This window comes from Serinus canaria, chromosome 3 (assembly GCF_022539315.1).
Source record: "Serinus canaria isolate serCan28SL12 chromosome 3, serCan2020, whole genome shotgun sequence".
Classification (NCBI taxonomy): Eukaryota; Metazoa; Chordata; class Aves; order Passeriformes; family Fringillidae; genus Serinus; species Serinus canaria.
In genome coordinates, this window is record NC_066316.1 from 42,100,624 (window position 1) to 42,121,022 (window position 20,399).

The 20,399-nt window shown below is 42.6% G+C and overlaps 1 protein-coding gene across 3 annotated transcripts; it reads left to right on the forward strand.

Moving 5' to 3' along the window:
- Positions 1–21: 21 nt before the first annotated feature.
- Positions 22–19,567, forward strand: TAF5L (TATA-box binding protein associated factor 5 like). 3 transcript variants are annotated; one of them, XM_050971982.1, is made up of 5 exons: positions 22–229; positions 4,301–4,445; positions 8,977–9,081; positions 11,764–12,488; positions 17,351–17,505. In XM_050971982.1, the coding sequence occupies exons 2-5, from the start codon at positions 4,304–4,306 to the stop codon at positions 17,396–17,398; spliced, it is 1,020 nt and encodes a 339-aa protein (XP_050827939.1). In that variant the 5' UTR covers positions 22–229; positions 4,301–4,303; the 3' UTR covers positions 17,399–17,505. The 3 variants fall into 3 exon arrangements, with proteins under 3 accessions (XP_050827939.1, XP_030091724.1, XP_030091725.1); XM_030235864.2 differs by lacking the exon at positions 17,351–17,505 and adding an exon at positions 17,552–19,567 and having other exon boundaries at positions 27–229; XM_030235865.2 differs by lacking the exons at positions 22–229; positions 17,351–17,505 and adding exons at positions 291–520; positions 17,552–19,567.
- Positions 19,568–20,399: the final 832 nt, after the last annotated feature.

Consider the following 20,399-nt stretch of genomic DNA (forward strand, 5'->3'; position numbering starts at 1 on the left):
CCCCGCTCCCGCCCGCCCCGGCGTGTCAGCCGGGCCATGGAGCGGCCGCCGCCGCCGCCCGCCGGGCCCCGGGCAGCACCGGCCGCGCCACTGGCACCGGCCCGCAGGGGAGGCGGCAGCGGCGGCGCGCCCGCCGGCAGCGCCCGGCTCCGCTGGGTGCAGTGACAGCGCCCCCCGGCCGCGCCGGTCCCCGCCTGCTCCCGCCGCCTCCCGCCGCCTGCGATGCTCAGTGAGTGGGGACCGGCCCGGGGCCGCGGCCCAGGGCCCGCACGGGGGGGCGCGGGGGGCGGGGCCGGCGGCGGGAGCAGGGCCCGGGCGTCCCGCGGGCCGCCTCGTGGCCGAGGCCCGCAGGCCCGGCGCGGCCGGCGGCTCCCGGCAGCTCCCGGCAGGCCGGCGGGGGCACCTCGGGCACGGGCGCGGCCCTGGGGCAGCCCCGGCCGCGGACGGGGCCGGGCGCGTGCCCTGCGCCTGGAGGTCGCTGGGGGGCCTCTGGTCGTGATACCCTTCTTTCCCTTGGAAAGTGCGTGGGTTTAATAAGCGTCTTCTTATCGCGCCATCTCTCTTCCCTTTTTTTTTTTTTTTTTTCCTCCTTTTTTTTTCTTTTTTTTTCCTTTTTTTTTTTTTTTTTTTTTTTTTTTAAATATTGACAGGAGAAGGCTTTAACTTTGGCGTCCCTTCAGCGAGCGCCCTTCGGCCCGCGGAGCAGCCCCAGGACGGGCGCGGGGCCCCGCAGGGCTCCCGGCCCCGGTGACCCCGGCAGGGCCCACAGGCGAGCAGTGCCTGGTGCCGCGGCTCCGCTCGGCCCAGGAAGGGCCCAGCGGTGGCTGAGCCGGAGCCCAGGTGGTGTGAAGTGGGTTGGAGGAAAGCGTGTCCCGCAGGTCCCGCCGAGGACATCGGTGAAGCGCTGCTTGGCACCGACTTGGGGCCGCGGGGGGGTCGGGGGGAAACAATGTGGGATTGGCAGAGCGTCATTCGTGGATGGTGAGCCAGATCTCGGTCCAAATGCAAATGGATTCATGCTCTTTCAAAATCACAGCTGTTCCCTCTCTGCCTCTTCACATGAATGCCACTGCTCAGGCAAAAGCCTTCTCCGTAGTTCCTTGTATCCTATTTTGCACCACCACCGTGCTCTCCAAGTCAACTTGTCATGTTTACTTGCCCGTTTTTATGAATTGCAGCCTCTGCATATGCGACATCCCTTGGCTCTTAGTTCATGGTTATCTCCATATCAGTTTATCCTTATCTCGTTTATTCTGAAATTTTGTGAATTTCAGATTATCCTAATGTGACAAAATTAAAAATTGAGACCTATTATTGTTGGTAGGCCCCACATTTCACCTGTAGTGATAAAGGATAAAAGATTATTTTTTGCTGTCCACAACTGAGGCCTGAGACAGAGTTCTTATTACAGAATATTCAAAAGATGCTTTTGTTTTATGCTTTTATGAGTTTGGGGGTTGGGTGTTTTTTAACTTAGCTCTCTGATGCTCCCAGGTCTTTCCTCAATCTGTTGGAAGAAAAAGACTGTTGTCCCAGTGTCAGGACAGGAATACAGAGTCTTTAAAAGCAGTGTTTCCTGTGCTAGTTTTTAAGTTCTTTTTAGTGTGTACTGGGATTATTTCAAGGCTGTGGAATCTGCCTAAACCTGTACCAGAAATGTAGCTTAGGCGGGAAAATAATTTCCTTGGCCCAATGCTTAGTTCACACCTAACTTCCAGCTTTTCCAGGAAGGAGGAATTTGCAATGTGTTTTGTGTTATTAGCCTCTACTCTAGTTTTTTTTCCTCAAAAAAAAATTACCTTAACCTTTTTTCAGTGCTCCAGTTTGGAACACTGCAGAAAATGCTGCATTGTAGCTCTGCATTCTCACAATGTGATCTTTCTTCTCTCTTTTCTTAACTATTTTGCTTATGAGTAAAATTAGTTAGCAGCATTAGTATTTATTATTCTCTTTGGCTGTTCGAGGAGAATGAGACAACTGGGACTTCTGAACAATTTTTTCAAGCTTTATGCATTTAGTGAACAGGGAACTCTATATGCTTTCAGTTTGTTACATATTTTGGAGTTTATCCTCAGTTATGAGAGCTAGAATCTTAAAATTGATTGGAAGTTAAAAATGGCAGGCTTGTCCTTTTATGCCTTTAAATTCTTCATTGTTGACCTGTTGTGAATTGCTGTAGCTTGAACCTTGAACCAGGCTGACAACATTTTGGGAGGCCATTCTTACGTTTATTTTATGCTACACTCTAATTTTGATAAAAGGCTCAGTAAAGAATATTTGTAGGAGCGTTGGTTTTGCTCTTGCACTTTTCATGAATGCTTTTCCTGCCTTGGTGACATTGTTCTTTGTAATGCTGAGTGTGAAGTATTAAGGCAAAGTGATGGAAGAAGCAAAGAGCTGAAATTAGAGTATGGGTGACACTGTGTCTGATGCTAATGAGTGTTTCTTGATGAAGACACATTTCCTTAAGATAGTTCCCATTGTGTCACCTGGGAGTAGGGAAAAAAAATCTCCTTGAGATACTGCTAACATCCCCTACTGTGACTGCAGTGGAGAGTACATAGGGGAGCAAGAAACTGTACAGATTGCATAAATGCCTCAGTGTGGACCTGGGCAAATCACTTGCACATGAGTCCATGCTGCTGGCTGAAATGCAGAGCGGTAACAGTACATTGGGAAGCTTAGTTAAGGGTGTTTTTTATGAGGGTGCTATGTTGCTAGTCCATCCTTGGGTCCACTCTACTTGGTCTTGATAAGAATTCTGTCTTTCCTACAGTTTTGTACAGCAGAAGTGTTACACTTGAGACAGTGTCTCAGATATAACTTCTTTAATTGCAGGGAAGATGAAAAGGAATTTTGCTTTTGGAGTGAAAGAAGGTGTTGAAAACTTTTTATTTTAATTGGTCTATCTGAAAATGCTTTGAAAACTCCCACCTGTTGATGCCCCTTCCCCATGCTCAACTGTTACTTAACCTGTAGGAACAAATGGGAATCTTTTTAAGGTTTTCACCCAAGCATGTAGATTTGCAATTCCACATATCTCTTGAAAGTGAACTACCACTGAAACCTTGCATCCTCATCCACTTGCACCTAACTTCACAGAAGGGTTACTTTTCTAACAAGTGGAATAAGGACTAAAGTGTGCATGCGTATTAGAAAAAAACTCATATGTATTTTTAAAGCTGTCCTTTTGGTAGAAATAATGGTTCTTTCAAAAGGAGGAATGGCATCCTTGTCTCTCTCAGAGAAGATGAGTTTCGTCACATTTAGGTGGTCAAACCAGGAAGCACTAGCACTCGGGAAACATTAATGTCATTGGTAGTGGGGCTGTTAGCTGTTGAACTATCTCCAGGCAGGCTTTACCTGGTCTTGTGATAGGAAAAAACCCCTGTGGCTTAGTTCTGTTTAATTTCAAGCCTTACAGGTTATCTAAACTTTTGTGTAAAGTCGATGGCTATTGTGAAGGATTGGTGCAGTCAGCGATTACCCAAATAGCAAGGGAACTATAGCATTCATCTTACTGAGGTTCCTTTATTACAAGCCAAGGGCTAAAAGGTAGTGTTGGGCTCATTTTGATTTTGAGGTACTTCCAAGCGGTGTTTGTGAGGATGGGTTCCTAAATGTATATTAAAAAAACCCTTCAAAGGTTATTTCTGTTTCAAACTTTTCTAAGAGGGAAGCCTGGATAGATCAAGGCAAGTGATAAAGAAGGCTCTGCTTTCTCCCTCTTTTTTTTCCTGGAGACCATCTGACTCAAGTGCCAGAAATCTGGCTCTAAGCTTTAAGTTTAGCCAATAAGCTTTTGCTTCATGGACTCTCCACACAGATTTGCTATATAAAGCATTATGTTTCCAAAATTTCCATCTTTGTATGTTAATTTCTCATTCCACTGAATCTTCTGGAGGTTTTTTTTGGTGGTTGGTCAAGCAGAGAAACCAGAAAATGACTAAAGATTACGCTAACTGCTGCTGTCAAAACTCAAGGAGGAGAGATATTCCCTTTTTATGAGCTGTTTTTAACAAAAATGCTTCAGTTCACCATTGTGGTTTTAGTCCAGAATCCTCAAAACTATTTTTGATTATTCTGTGAAATCAGTCAAATTAGGCAGCAAAATATCTTCAGGGATCCACAAAATGTCTGGGCCATAGTACTGAGAGGCAAATCCCTGAAGGTTCTGTTTTATACCTCAGCAACAAAAATATGGAGATGTTTGTTTTCTATCAGTATTAATGCAGCTACAGTCTAAGTTGATCTCAGCCTGCCCTGTAAGAATCTCATCACCTCTTTCTTTCCTTTTGAGGTCATGAAACGCGTACGCACAGAACAGATTCAGATGGCAGTGTCCTGCTACCTCAAGCGCCGTCAGTATGTGGACTCGGAAGGTCCCCTAAAACAAGGGCTGAGGCTGTGTCAGACTGCTGAAGAGATGGCAGCTAATCTCACAGGTAATCCTGTCATATTTTCCGTGACTACTTCTTGGCAGAGTTGTGACCGCGTGTGCTGGCAGCTCTATGAATTTGTCTGCACATGGGGACATTTCTCCTTTTGAAATTAAGAAATTTCTCACTGTTAAGTTGACGTGAATTATGAACTTTGGAAGAATGAAAATGTGGGTGGAAGTGTAACAAGGTGACGTTCATAGTCAGTGAAACATCAGGCTAAAATACCATGTGAGGGTAGTGGAAAATACATACGTTTTATCCCAAATAATGTGAAGTCTGGTGAGTAGTGGTGCTTTGGAATGGAAGGGAGAAGAACCTAGATGAGAAAGGAAGTAGAAGCAGGAAATTCTGTTGTATCTTTGTACTCCAGTAGAGTTATATCATGTGAATTTAAAGTGATATGGCTGTGTCTTTTTCTGGCATAGTCAGCTTTGTAGTTACGAGAGGTCTGCTCTTGTCATTTGGAAAAAGCCCAAAACCTTCAGTGGATGAGAAAAGGTATGGAGGGATATAAACTTTCTTCTCTTTCTTAAAGACTTTTAAATCCTGCCACGCTGCTTGCTTTCCAAATTGTGTCTGTGACAGTTGTCATTGTGATTATTATTTTTGTTTCAACAAACTCTGTTGCTGCTTGAGCACATAGAAGTATTGAAAGGATGAAAGCTATGTGGACATTACAGAGATTAAATTTACTTGTAAAAGTAATAGAAAATACTGGGCTGACATTTTGGGTAAAAAGGCAAGGAGAAACTTTTTTCTCTCAGTGAAACTGCTTAGATTATGACAGCATCTCAGACAAAGGGGAGTGGTGGAGTTACTTGTAATACGACTTAATTTGACAAAATATTAGTAGCTATTTAACTGTGTTTGTAGTTAGATAAGGCTGGATGCAGGAACAGGTAAAATACTCTGGTAAAATACTCTAAAGGTATTCCTTACCTTTACGTCTTAGTACTCTTCATTTCCTCTCTTTTTTCAGCCTAACTAGCAGAAGTTTATTGCAATCCCTGAAAAAGTACCGGGGAAGATGGGGAAAGAATGAAACCAAAGTAAACTGCTGAATTGTTTTTCAATGGGAGATTTTTTTGTGAGAAGTGGGTAGAAAGGCCAGTGTCGAAACATGCTCAGAATATGATACCAGCCATATGAGGAGGACACAGAAGTGTCTGAAGTAGTGGAGATGAACTGGATTACAAACCCCTTGCATGAGCACATGGCCTCATGCAAAAAAAAAAAAAAAATCTATAAAGAGTGTGAATGAGTGTGTGTTTACATTTTGTCTTTTTTACTGAAAAAATAAATATTCCACAAAATATTATTACTAAATTTCATGTTAGTCTGTATCCTCTTGCCAGTGCATGGTTTTTGTAGATGATCATTGAGAATTTAGTCACCAGTTTTCATTGGAACTGAAAATGGGCTGCTCTCATGTGTTCAGCTGCTTACTACTTCTTGTCAGATGTGCTTGCAGTGAGCTGTCACTGAGCATTCTGCAGTTCCAGCAGTGACTGTTAGAAAAGTAAACCCAAGCTTGTTACTTAATCTGACAACAGATGCTGAAAATACTTTCTGCTGCAGTCATCTTAGTTTTGCAAACTGAGTAAAAACTGAGCAGATTGCAAAGCCTGCAGTGCTTTATTTTGGGGAAAGTGATCAGATGTGTTTTTCTGAAGATGTTTTTGCTTTTTCCTTAGCAAAACTCACCTTGTTTTTTATGTTCAGCTCTATTGTTTGACTTTTAAATTAGCTAGCCTGTGAGAATGGGAGACTTGGAGGGGACCTCAGAAGATGATCTGGTACAACCGTTTCTGTGGGAGAGGGAACCCAGATGAGATGATCTAGAATTCTGTCTGATTATATCTGCAGTAAAATACAGCACAGAGCTTCATTGTGATTATTCCATATTTCTCTAGAAAACAAGAACAATGACTGAGGAGGAGTGAGTGACGAAGGAATAGGTTCCTCTAATACTGCCCATAGCACATAAGAGTATCTGAAACAATGTACGATTACACATCATCATACTCACCTAAAATAGGAATCAGTTGCTGTTACACAACATTTACAGTAGTCCCACATTTGTTAACTGGAAGCAATTCTGCTGGTAGCCAACATACAAGACCAGGAGGGTACTGTCCAAATCCCTGAGTTAGGAGTGAGTTCCTTTGAATTTCCTGTCAGGTCGCATAGCTGGCCACACATACTGGATGTGGAGGAGCAGATATTTCCAGTAGATGTTCTTATGGCCAGTGGGAAAGATGGAAAAGAAACTGTGGTAGGTTTATTAATGTATTAGAAAGATACAGCTAGTGTTTTATTTCTACCAGGTGGAAAATGTGCATGAAATTTTACTCCTGTTTTGGAATCAGTTGACTTCTTGATCCTTTTTGCAGTTCTCATTGGTTTAAAGTTTTGGGAAGGCAAAGAATTAGAATTTGTTAGAACTGTCTGGTATGTAGGGTTAATTTACCATTTTCTGGATGGGAATGAACTCTAGCATCGTTACTGAATGAATAGACTATAATGGTTACCCAGTCAGACTGTTTCAGGACAGGTAGACAAAGATGATACTCTGCTTTCTGAAGCATGAAGTGCACCTTAATTTTGGAATTAAGTTGTTTATGCAGAGAAAGTTGTGCCCTGGAGAAAATATCTCATAAAGTCTAGGCCTATGAGTTGAGCTTGCATAGCATGAACAAGGTGCCAGGCCATTGCCATTCCTGTAGAAATGAGGCCACCAGATCTCTGTGAAGAGTTGACTGTTACATGTAATCCTGTGATAGACAGCATAAGAGACAGGCCCTCGTATTTCTGTATTTCTTGGCTTTTACAAAGACTTGTATGGGTGACATTGGAAACTGTCACTAAGTATTCTTGAGTTACTATGTGTGCATATGTGCAGTTTACCTTCTCATGCTGAATATTGATTATATTCAGTTTTACATCCAAATAGCAGAGCCTTTTACTTTAGGTATTGTTATATGAAAGTGGAATTGCTACCATCTTTGAGCTTCTGAAGCAGCCAGGCTGTAGAAAGCTCAGTGCAGCTGTGCCTTTGAGCAAGTTATATTCGTTTATATCTGAACTGATTTAAGAGATGATATCATATTGGTGCTGGAATCTGGTTTTGTTTTGATTTGGTTTTTTTCTTTTTTCCCCAAGAGAGGATGATGAGCTCAGTCATCTATCTGTTTCAAGAGCTGAATTCAGCTTGCCAAACACACCTCCTGTATTTACATAAGCTGAAGGAAGGTAAACCTGTGTCTTACCAGAGAGGAAGAGAGAGAGGAGTGGGGGAAGAATAGCGGCAGGCTGCCTGTGTACCATGTGCTGATCTCTTTCTAATTAGAGGCATTGAGATGAGCTGGAGGCTGGCCTATCTCTCTTTAGCGTGTGAACATTTGATAATGTTTATAGACTTCAGGGCTGTCAGACTTGTGCCTCTGTGCATGAGCCAAATGCTGGAACAAAAAGCCCCCCAGTCAATCAAAAGTAGAAAAGCAGAGGACGGAAAGTGGTGCAGGGCATGGAAGACCAAAATAAATTGAAGTGAAAGTAATAAAAATAGGGGGTTTGGAGGGGACGAGAGTTATGATTTGAAAAAAAAAGAAACTGAAAGGAAAGTAGTGAAACTCCTTGTGCTCTATTTAGAACAGCAAAACTTGGGTTTCTGATGACTGGCATTTGCATGTGCTTGGGGTTTCTTGATGCATGTCTGTAAACTTGCACAAAGTCCCTTGTGGATTCCAGGCCATTAGCAGAACAGCAAAGGTTCGGTGCCAGAGAAGGAGAAGCCAATTCCCTTTAAACAATTTGGAACCACTTTTTCCAGAATCTGGTTCTGAAAAAGAGTTTAACAAGCCCATAACAACTGAACTTGTGGTCACTTGTCAGCTACCCCTCAACCAAAATCCTCAGGGAGGAGGACACATTTTGGTTAAAAAATACAAAGTGTTTGCTTAGACATTCAGTGTTTTCTCTACCACCTCTGTGAGACTTAATAAATTACAATAATTTGTTGTTAATTATAATCACCAGGACAAGAAATTTGAGAATCTGAAGTAGTGTCACTTTAGACCTGTTTGTGATGGTTGGTGGGACTCACTGAAAAAGAAACTATACTTTGGAGAAAGTTATGTGTTGCTTTCCTCATCTTTTCTGAGTGTAAAGTTGTAAAACCACAGTTGTAAAACTTCTAAGGGGTCTCTGATGGTGATTACACTGAACTTCTTGGGAATTTAAGGTTGTATTTGAAAACTTGAATATGTGTTCTGTGTGGAGCAGGTGAGTTGCTAAGATTTTTAGGGTGGGTTTTAGCTTTCAGTTTATTTTCTCCTTCATTATCTGTCTAGGTGGTTAGTGCCATGTTTAGATCCTTTGGACTATGTCATACCTGGATGGTTTAAAGATTAAATCTTTTAATGCAGTCATCTGAGTGGCTGCATACCTTGGATTTTATGAGAAGCTTTGTTTTCAGACACACATGTAAAAATCCTTCAATCCTTATATAAGTTTTGCTCTTTTTATTTCGCAGTCCAATCTGAGTCTGGTTGTGCCAACGTCGTGTCTGCAGCTCCCTGCCTGGCGGAGCCACAGCAATATGAAGTACAGTTTGGACGATTACGCAATTTTCTGACAGGTAAATCAGGAAACACAAAAGAAAACTGACTTTTTTTGTCATTTCAATGAGTAAAGGGTGATGTAGTAAAATTTGAAATCATGTCTCTAACAATATTTTGATTTCTAGTTTTGAGATTTTTGTTAAAATAGAAATATTTCAGTTTTTCTTTTCTGGTTGGTTTCTGTATGCTGAATAGCTTTAAGTTTTGTAGATGGCTGGCTCTTTGCCCTTTCCCATTCAAGTATTTGCCCTTTGTAGGTCTTCTAGATAATACCATGTCTGTATAGGCCAGGAAAGCAAATCAGTGTTCTAAGTGAAAGGCAAGTAACAAGAAAAGACTGTAGTTCTCCGTTGTATTCTAGTTTGAGGTTTTTAATTTCATCCATAATTGGCTTGTTTTAATGATGGTCTGGATTTCCAAGGGAGAATTTGTTCCCATAAATTTAGCTGTACTGGCTTTGAGACTGGAGCAATACAGCAAACTAAAAAAATTCTTACTCCATAATGATGCAGAAGTCAAATAATTATTTAATTTTTTAATAATTATTCTATAGGTTTTTTTTAAACAAGTACTCTTGGGAATGTCCTTATTTTTTCTATAAGCCCCCTACATGAGAAGAAAAAAGAAACAGAATTTTTAAAGAATAGTACCAAGGAAAGTGAAGTTGTCGCACACAGTCTTTGTCCAGTGTAGGGATTTCATCCCAGTGTGCATAACATTGGGATTATTATTTCTGATAGTTTTGGAAAGGAAGGGAGCAGGAAGCCAAAGGCAGAAAATAATGAATTATTGGAGCCTTGTCATCTACAGCAGTTCAATACCTTTGCACTTTAGTATTTAAAGTAAATCCTTATGGTTTAATAGATTTTTACAAGTATGATAGCTCTGTTGTGCTTGGTGAAATGCTTAATGCTTGATGAAGTGCTAGGTTTTGGTATTCAGGTTGACTACTTTCATCTTTTTTGTCCCTCTTGCTCTAGTTTGATATCTTACACAGATGAACTACCTCTGTTCAAGGGAGTAGCTTGCCAACCAGCCACAAGGCACAGCAGGGCACTTCCCATTTCTGTGATGCCTGCCCCACTGAGGAGTGGGCAGGGGATTAGTGACACTGCATAACTTAACCAAGTAGTCTCTTGTTCAGCCACCTGTTCAAAGCAAGATGAGTGTTTGATCAGGTTGCTCAGAACCTCTTCCAGTCAGGTTTAGAAAATCACTCTGGAGATTGCTGTGCATCTCTGGGGCCCTGCTGCAATTCAGTGAGAATTTCCCTTGCAGCAGCTTGCCTGTTGTCCTTCCACTAAGGACCTCTGAGAAGAGCTGGCTCCTTTTCCTGTATAATGTCCTACTGGGTACTGAAGGCAAGCAGTTGAATACCCTCTTATTCTTCAGGCTAGACAGATCCAGCTCCTGTAACCTCTTCATATGTTCCTAGGGAACATTTTCTTTGTTCCTGTTTCTGCCAATTTCCCATCTCTTCCCTTTTTCCCCTACTACAATGTGAGGTCCTTCCTCTTGTTTCATTTTTGGGCTAGTGCACCTGGAGAAAAAAAGAGACCTGCTGACTGCTTACAGCTTTTACTACATGCAGACCATTGTTTTCACTGTCTTTGGCCCAGTTTCAGTGGGACAGGAAGAAGAGTGATGCTCAAGTATGCAAATATGTATGCGTACTCTGCACTCCATGTGTACTCTGTAGTTACTCCTGTAGAAATGAGGCAGAGGCACAGTATGGACTAGAGAAAGTCTGAAAGAGTGCTCAACACAAAGGAAAAATAACCTAATGGAAAGGGAGAAAAGAGATCCTGCGTTGGTGAGTGGCAGGAGGGAAGAGCATGTTGAAAAGCAGCAATGCTTTTTGCATTTTGAGGATCAGCAGTGCGTATTTGTTTTCCAGTAATTCGGACCATTTGGTCCTGTGGTAGTAATTCATTGTGGCCCTGTTTGTTGCTATGGTGTTCAGCAGGCTCCACTCCTCACAGCTCCCTGCCGCTGGCAAACAGCCCCAGAGAAGCTGGGGAAGGAGGGGTGGAGCTGTTGCACAGATCAGCCTCTGCAAGGTACAGCACAGCCTAATCGGGGTTTGTTACACTGTGTACTAGGAATTACTGCTGGGATTTGCCTTGGCAGAGAGAGAAAAGCATGTACTTGAGCAGGCACAGAAATAAAACAGGAGCACAGCATATTGCAGTATATTTTGGAAACTGTAGCTTCCTTTCCCCTGAAGACAAATCAGTTCCATCCAAAGCACCACAGTCACATTTTACAGAAGCTGAGAGGAAAAAAAAGCTCAGGCCAGATAAGCTAGGTAAATCATTTTGGCTTAAACACTTAAAATACTCTTTACTCTTTTTAATTAAATATAATTAATACATTTTAAAGTTCAGTTATCACAATGAGCAGAGCGTAAAAAGAGCAAACATTTTCTTTTGAAATAAATGGGAAAATTGAACTATCATGTATTTTGTTTGAAATATCTGCATTTTGTTCTGACAAGGTACCTCACTAATGTGGCAATCTCTAATGTACCTCCTGTAGATGACAGAAGTTTGCTTAGATGTGCCAGCAAATGTCTCTTTTTTGCTTGCTTTCCAATGTCACTGTCAGGCTTTCTCAGTAGTCGTCCTTGCTCTATTTTATTCCTAGTAGGAAGTGGTTTGAGAAGTCATTCAAAGTTTGTTGTTGTTTTTTTTAAATAGATTCAGATTCTCAGCACAGCCATGAAGTGATGCCTCTTCTATATCCCCTCTTCGTCTACCTCCATCTGAACATGGTCCAGAATGGCCTAAAAAGCACAGTGGACAGTTTTTACAGCCGCTTCCATGGCATGTTCTTGCAGAATGCCAGCCAGAAGGATATCATTGAACAGTTGCAGACTACCATGACTATTCAAGATATCCTGTCCAACTTGAAGCTCCGGGCTTTTCTGGACAACAAATACGTCATCCGCCTTCAAGAGGACAGCTACAACTACCTTCTTCGCTACCTCCAAAGTGACAACAACAACGCCCTGTGCAAAGTCCTGACCTTGCACATTCACCTGGATGTGCAGCCTGCCAAGAGGACTGACTACCAGCTCTATGCTGGTGGGAGCTCCTCACGCAACGAGAGCAACGGCCTGGAACCCAGCGATGTGCCAGCTTCCATTCTGCAGAACGAGGCAGCGCTGGATTTACTGCAGGACAGCATTAAACGTGTCAAGGACGGGCCCCCTTCCTTAACCACCATCTGTTTCTATGCCTTCTATAACACAGAGCAGTTGCTGAACACTGCAGAGATTTCACCAAATAGCAAGCTGCTTGCTGCTGGGTTCGATAATTCATGTGTGAAGCTGTGGAGCCTGCGCTCTAGGAAGTTGAAATCTGAGCCCCACCTTGTTGATGTGTCCCGCATCCGTTTGGCTTGTGACATCCTGGATGAGGAGGTTTGGATACCCTTTTTTCCCCCCTTCTTCCCCTTCTACTGGCCTGCTTTGAACATGGATTGTTGAGTATGTAGTCATGTCTTAGGGAACTCTGAGGCCATTGCACAACCTGCCTGCCTTGATGCACAGATTTGATAACCTTCTGTCATCCTTGTTCTTCCCTGCAGTCGTTGTAAGTGGTAAACTGAGGTGCAGTCTGTGCTTAGGTCATAGTTTGGGGTGCTGGTCCCCCTCCTCCAGCTGTTCTTGAACAGAGGACAGTAGGCAGGCAGCCCAGAAAGGACAGGTGACTAGAGTACACTCTCTTCCCTGAGAAGCATGGAGCCTTCTTTGGGATGAGAAGTAGCTCAGAAAAGCCAGGCAGAAGGGTGGGGTGGAGAGAAGGGCAGATGCAGAGGAAGAGCAAAATATAGACTAAGTAAGGAAAAGAGCTAAAGAAGTCTGATGAGATGCCTATGTGCAAAACTGTATTTCAGGTGTCACCTTAATTTACCAGTGGTCAAGAGTTATGAAAAAATTATGCAAAATATCTCTGTTAAGGAATCTGAAGTGTAGAAATTTCTGAGGTTTCCTACTCCAGAATGCTGGAGACAAGGAAAGGGATGTGTGTACTGTTACTTCACATGCAGTGCTAGGTGGCATCTTCTACTTGACTTTTTTTTTTTTCCCCTTTCTAGTCACACCTTTCCTCTCCTCTCCACACAGCTGCCCAAGTAGCAAGTTATGTCTGGTTAGAGATCAAAATTTTGACTCTTCTGCTGTTTAATCACTCTTCTTCTTTAAAAAAAAATAAAAAAAAAAAGCAAACCAAAAACCTAACTCATTTGTTCTTGTGTTGAGTGTTTAGCAAGAGAGACACCATTTTTTCCACTGTTTTTTCTTCTAAAGAATACTTAATGGTGAGGTTTTATTTATTTTGGAAGAGTGCCGAGAGCTTGGTGTATTTAGGGATCTGTGATTAGGAATTGCTTTGTTAAACAGCTTGAGAAAAGAGGCAAGCATCAAGGTGAGACAGCACAGCAGCATGTTCACTGTTTCCCAGGTTAACCCTTTTTGCAGAGTGAGCAGGTAAGTGGGTCAGACTAGCCCAAAATAGAGTTATGAACTCGTTTTCATTGTAAACTGCAAGAGTTCATAGGGCATGTGACTGTGGATTGTCCATCGTAGAAGCCAAATGTCAGCACCTGCAACAGAGGAAAATTTGGTAAATTGGCAGGTCACCTTCTTTGGCTCTGGACTGTGGAAAAGTGAGATATTGCCAGGTTATCAGGAGTGTGTGTATTAGCTTTTTTTGGCATGTAGTCATAGACTTGCTTATTGTACATGTATTAGGAGACAGCCATGGAATCCTGAAATTCATGGAATCCTGAATGCAAATAGCTTTTGGTGGCTATTTGATGTTTTCTGCACAGTTCTGACACAAAAAACTGGTCAAAAACCAGCACAGATCAAAGTCATCATTGCCCTGAATAATTTCCACCACTGACAAAACAAATAGTCACCTGAGCAGGAGTTCAGAGAGGATACCAATACCAGCCTCAACACAAATTTGGTTACCAAATGCAAACGAAAGCCCCTTGACTACAGGGAAATAAATTCAGTTATCTGGGAGCCCTAAGTGGAAATACACAGGCACCCACAGCATTGCAGGTGGGAACAGGACAGCAATTGCTTTGATGCCATGGGAGAGGAAGCCAAAGACACCAAGACCAACCAGACCATCTTGACTGGGCTGCAGCTCAGTGTGAGCAGGGGCTGTATTTCAGATTGTCACTGCAGTCTGATCAGTAGCAATTCACAGGGATAAAGCTAATTCAGACTTTGACAAAGAACAAAAATTCTGAATGAGCTTTGACATTACTTCTGTGAGTTCTATGGAATAACTTGTGAGGATGTTAAAATTCGGTTTGGTTGATTTCTGTATTGTATATTTACCTTGGGATAATGTATTTAAATAGTAATGCATTAAACAAGTAGTCTTCAGCCTGTTTTTTTTTTATTTTCTGCAAGGAAACTGATCCTTTTATGCAGTCACAAAGGTCTAAAATCATGCTAGTTTCAGTGGATGTTGTTCAGGGTGGCACTAAAGGTACTCTGGGTTTATTAATTATTCTTGTAAGGGCATGTGTGTATATATATGTATATGTAAACCAGGTTGAGACTTAGCAAATGTGTTGAGACTTAGCAAATGTGTTAGAACAACAGTTTTTTCCTAATCCATGTGAAGCCTTTGTGTCACTAAGGTTCAAAATCATCTTCTAGATGTAGTTTTACTAAATTTTGCTCAGTGTCATGCTGCAGTGTACTTCACTAGTGTAGCCTTGCTTCTTGCAAATAAGAGAGGCTTATTATTTGGGATACATTAATTCTGTTTTCTTTATAGTAGCATGTCACAAATGCCACTTTATAGTCTCTCTTACTTTGGGTCCAGTATAAAAATGGAGTTTTGTAGCTGTACAAATGGAAGTATTGTTTGTCTCTTTGCAATTTTACCATGCTCATTGCTGGTACTCCATAAATCAGCATCGGAAAATAATGCTCTGTTCCAAGCCACAGCAGTGCCAGCCTTTAAATCCTGTGAAGACTGACTTGACCCCATTTAGCTCTGCTTCTAAGGTTTTTAAGTGGCAGTGGTCCTTCAAGTGATAATGAGTGGGGATAATGCTGACACCTTGTAGTGTCAGCATCTTGATGGCAGATGGGAGGGAATTCTGGAAGGAGAAGTAAAAAATGTCCTGTAAAGTGTAATATCCTTCTTCATCGTTCCCTGTTAGGGTATCTGCTATAGGCAGAAATGAGGTCTTCCCTTTTGGCATCTTTAGAGCACTGCAGGATGAGAGAGATTATGACACCCAGGAAAACCTGTTACTGGTTAGAAAAAAAAAAAAAAAGGGGAGGATTGTGAGCTTATGGTTTGTTTCTCTTTGAGGCTATCACTGTTGCTTTTTGAGGCTTGGTGACTGCACTTGCAGCTGCCTTGCTAATCTGGTCAGCAGACTAACTTGGATAGGGAGGAAACTGAAAAATGTGGTGACTCAGAAGCATTATAGATGTACTGTTTTCAGTGAGCTGTGACAGGAGTATGTAGTTGTGTTAAGTGGGTGTCAAATAGAAAGATAAGATTTGCTACCTGTGACCATATAGGAGTATGAGTTTCAACGATGCAGAAGGTGTTATCAAATCTCCTGGTACGGTAATACAAGGAGGGAAGAGGAGGTGCTTGCAGACAGCCCATGTAGCCTTGTATTTGAATGCACAAAATTAGGTACCTGGACTTGCAAAATTTGCAGAAACTGTAGTACAATACAGGCGGCTTGAATGGGCTTCCACTGGTAACTTGTCAGGAATCTTATGGTCATAATTAAATAGTACAAAATTCTGCAGGTATCAGCCATTCTCCTTTAATGTGGCAACATAGCTTAGAGATGCTGTAGATTCCAGTAAGCCATTCTCTATCTGAGGTAGAAAAGCAATTTGAGTAAGAATGGTGCTTTGCATGCCAGAGCCTGCAGTTTCTCTCAGCCTCACCTCCATAGCAGAGAGGAAGTTGGCTTCCAGCTGCATCATAATGCTCCCATGGGCACTGCCTATGAAGAGAAGCAGCATTGCTAAAGATGGCTTGCTGCCTACTACGTACCATGCTGTTGAGATGGAGAAAGGCAAGGAGATGGCCAAGTCAGAGTTTGCTCACCTCCAGCATGGAATTTGAAACCACTGGAGGAGAAGCTTATTGCTAAGCCTGAAGCCATACTGTCTGTGGGTCCTGAGGTGTGGGAGTTAGAGCGCTGCTTACAACACACTGACTTCTGCTGCTCTGACTTCTGCTGGTTGTCAACAGTCCAGCAGCCCTGGGGAATTGGGTTTCCTCTCGGGGCAGGAAGTGCTCCTTCTGCAGGAAATAGGCCAGTTCAAGATGATAAATGATAAAAGGCCTGCTCACAAACAAAAGGATGTTGTGTTGAATTTGATGTGCAGAGATTGTCTGTGAATGAGTGTTACTGATTCAGTACTGAGGAAGAGTGTCTTCCTGACAGCCCTGAGGAAGGCTGGTCTCAAGCTACTACGCAGCTGTACCCTAAGCAAGGGTTATCTTGTACTGTCGGTGGGACCCCAGCTTGTCAGGCAAGGACACTTCTGAGATCTGCTGAAACCTGTGTAGTCTGTAGCCTTAGACTGTCAAAAGGTGCTACCTGAGTAGGCTTTTAGAGACTCTTACCACCCATCAGGAGATTCCTTTAGCTCAGCTCACTGAGTAGTCTTTAAACACAAAAGCCTTTACATGTTGCCTATCTGCCCTGGTACTTGAATTGGAGAATAACAGATAGAAAGGTATCCAGTGCCATTATTTTTGTGATCGTTCATCTTCTCCTACACCAAAATAGATACATTGGCCTAAATAAGCTGCATATATTTGCTATTTTTGAAGGCTGTTCTTGGAGGGTGAGGATGTGACAGCATCCTGATGGAGTTTGGAGGTAGAAATAGATGTTAGAACCTTGCTGCGTTTCTGTTCACATGTGGGATTGAGAAAGAATGTTAAGCAGACAGCTTGTCAAATATTCTTTGTCTTTCCATCTCCTGCCTTTTGTTTAAGACATCTGTGATTGTTTCCCTCTACTGTGAGATTCACTTCCAACAATGACCACACAAAAAGAGTTGATGCCAAGATCTGCTTTCAACATCTTAGCCAAATGTTTTTGTAGTAGAGTAGGTAGAGACTATGCATATGTTTTTAGCAAAAGGAAAAATGTCATTAAATATTTTTTCCCCTCTGTGCCTGCAGTCTCAGGTTAAGATGCCTCTGGACTGAGCATAAGGCTACCAGAATTAAAGTAAAAGTCGTATCTCACCATCTCTTTCAGTATTCACTTGTAGCAAGTGTACCAGCAATGTTGGTGTCTCAGAGTTGAAGAAATTGTGCCACATCTAAAGTAAATAAAGTAAATAATCTAACTTCTTCTGTATTCACACCCTCCTGGTTTCCTCGTGGAGGTTTTTAGATTTGTTGAACAGATAGATAAACATGCTTTCCTTCCTTGTTTCTTTTTCTTCTTCATGACCAGGAGGAAGAGGATGACAACGCAGGCACAGAAATGAAGATCCTGAGAGGACACTGTGGACCTGTGTATAGCACAAGGTTCCTTTCAGACAGTTCAGGACTCTTATCTTGTTCCGAGGACATGTCCATCAGATACTGGGACCTCGGAAGCTTTACAAACACTGTGTTGTACCAAGGACATGCCTATCCTGTCTGGGATTTGGATATTAGCCCCTGCAGCCTGTACTTTGCCAGCGGTTCCCACGATCGCACCGCACGGCTCTGGTCGTTTGATCGGACGTACCCGCTGCGAATATACGCGGGCCATTTGTCAGACGTGGACTGCATCAAGTTCCACCCCAATTCCAACTACTTAGCGACGGGCTCCACAGACAAAACCGTGCGCCTGTGGAGCACTCAGCAGGGCAACTCGGTGCGGCTTTTCACCGGGCACCGGGGCCCCGTGCTGGCGCTCGCCTTTTCCCCCAACGGTAAGTACCTGGCATCGGCAGGTGAAGACCAGCGGCTGAAGCTGTGGGACTTGGCATCAGGAGTTCTTTACAAAGAACTGAGGGGGCACACAGACAACATAACCAGCCTTACTTTTAGCCCTGACAGTAGTTTAATTGCTTCAGCGTCGATGGACAATTCAGTTCGGGTCTGGGACATTCGGAACACTTACTGCAACGCCCCTGCGGATGGGTCTTCCAGTGAACTGGTTGGTGTATATACCGGACAGATGAATAATGTACTGAGCGTACAGTTTATGGCCTGTAATCTTCTTCTAGTGACTGGAATTGCACAAGAAAATCAGGAACATTAATTTTGCTTTTTGGCTTAGGGAAGTGGGTGGGTGTCTTGTATGCCAGAGTCCATTGCAAACTGAGATTACTGACTGTGAAACACTTCTCTTCCTCTGCCCCCTTGAAAGGCACGTTCAGAGTGATGCAAATGCTTTAAGATGTCACAAAAACAACTGTGTGTGTTGAACAGAATAAGGAAAAAAAGGAGGGTTGATGAAAATGCATACACATTCTAATTCTGTACTTTTAGGAATGGGAAAAAGGGGAGTAAATCCAGTGACTTGAGGAAACTGAAAGCCTGGCCCAGACAAGTGAAACTGCCAACCAGATAAGCTGGTGACCTGCACTTAAATATTCTTCATTGATTGATGGGCACATCTTATCTACTGTTAATTTGGCTTGAGTGTGTGGAGAACTACTGGCCCAGTGGTTTTTGTTTTGTTTTGCTTTTGCTTTCCTGGTATTGCAGAGGACCAGCATTTTTAAGACCCTTCTATTAGAAGAACATTATGTATTTTCTACAGTGAGAGTAGTCCTAAGTATTTCAGCTCCCTATAGCACTTCCGGAATATTTTGGACTAAATAAGTAGAAAATACCCTTGTTCTTTTTCAGTAAGGGCAAGGAAATCTGACCTCAGTTGGGGCCCATCTCTGCATTGTTGTTTGGGTTTGGTTCCTGGTACTAGCTGTGATTATGTGTATTTATGTTCCATTAATTAGGAAATTTTCTGACTCTGGTTGCACTGTGTTTTGAGGATGGGAAGATAGTGGGGACAGAGTGGTGGCTTTAAGAATAACTACCAACTTGCCTTGTCTGGAGGGAGGGCACCGTAGAATGGAAACAGCCAAGTCTGGACTCCTAATGGAAACAGGGCATGGCAACCCACCACTGCACCTCACAGAAAGATTTCCATAAATGGAAGTTGGCAGTCTAGGGAGAGGAGGATGAGGAGAAACACACAAAGTGACATGGGAAAAAATAGTATTACTAAATTATTGTGTGTACACAGAGGCAGCTCTGCCAGTGTTGGATTTTTCTCAAATGTTGCAATACCAGTTTCATGAACATTTTGTGAGATAAATCATCAGCATTTACAAGGATCTGCAGAAAAAGCACGTTCTAGTTTGTCATTTGGAGAGATTAAATATTTCTGCTTTCTGGAAAGAGTTATTTTGTAATTTGTTTTCTATTAAAAGCATTTAGTTTAAAAAGAAAAATAAAAATTGTTTGGTCCCTTTCTGGGAAGTTCACTCTGACTTGTATGAGAAGACGAGGGCAGCAGCTTCCCCTACACTGCATGAGACAGACCCACTTGGAGGCTGAATCTGCTCACTTGGTGCTGATTTGATGTCACCCTATTGTTTTCCACAGAGCTGATGGGACACATCAAGGTGTGGGATATTGATACAGCTTTGTAGGCCAGCTGATATATATAGGGAAGATCTAGGTACACCTTGAGGTTAACACTGTGCACCAGAAGGCCTCATTCTGTAGTACTACGTGACCTTTACTTTGTGATTTGATCTGTCAAAATGCCTCTTTCAAGCAGATGTCTTCTAGACAGGCTGTGGGTATTAAATGATTATTCCCATCAGCTTCCCTCAGCCCTGCTGGATTTTCATGAGAAAATTCTCTTGAATGTCTAAACAATCTATGACTTCAGACAACAACTCACAGTTGCTATTTTATTTTATTGTGTATTTACAAACTAAACTACAAAAATCTTTTACCAGAAAAGTGTTTGACCTTTCTGACATTAACACTGGCATGTGCTGCAGCTCAGTGCTGGGAGTACCAGAAACCCCTCTGTACACCTGGAGTTGAATGGCACTGCTGATCTGATGGCTGCATATCAGAAGTGTAAAGCAGCCTAATCCCAGACCAGGATTGGGCATGTTGAGGAAAAATGTATGAAAGAGTTGTGTTGCTGAGGCTTTGTGCTATGCAGGTCTCTAGAGAGACCTCCTTCAGCTCTGTTGAGTCAATACTGCTCACCAGACCAAGCACATGGTATTTTTCAACCTGCAATAATCCCTCTAATTGCTTTGAGTGGTTTTGCTGGATTCTGT

Bases quoted from the DNA above. Each gene is read 5' to 3' on its own strand.
- TAF5L (XM_030235864.2), top strand. From the start codon at position 4,304: ATGAAACGCGTACGCACAGAACAGATTCAGATGGCAGTGTCCTGCTAC. The intron at 4,446-8,976 runs GTAATCCTGTCA...TTTATTTCGCAG, and splicing joins GATGGCAGCTAATCTCACAG to TCCAATCTGAGTCTGGTTGT. The intron at 9,082-11,763 runs GTAAATCAGGAA...TTTTTTAAATAG, and splicing joins ATTACGCAATTTTCTGACAG to ATTCAGATTCTCAGCACAGC.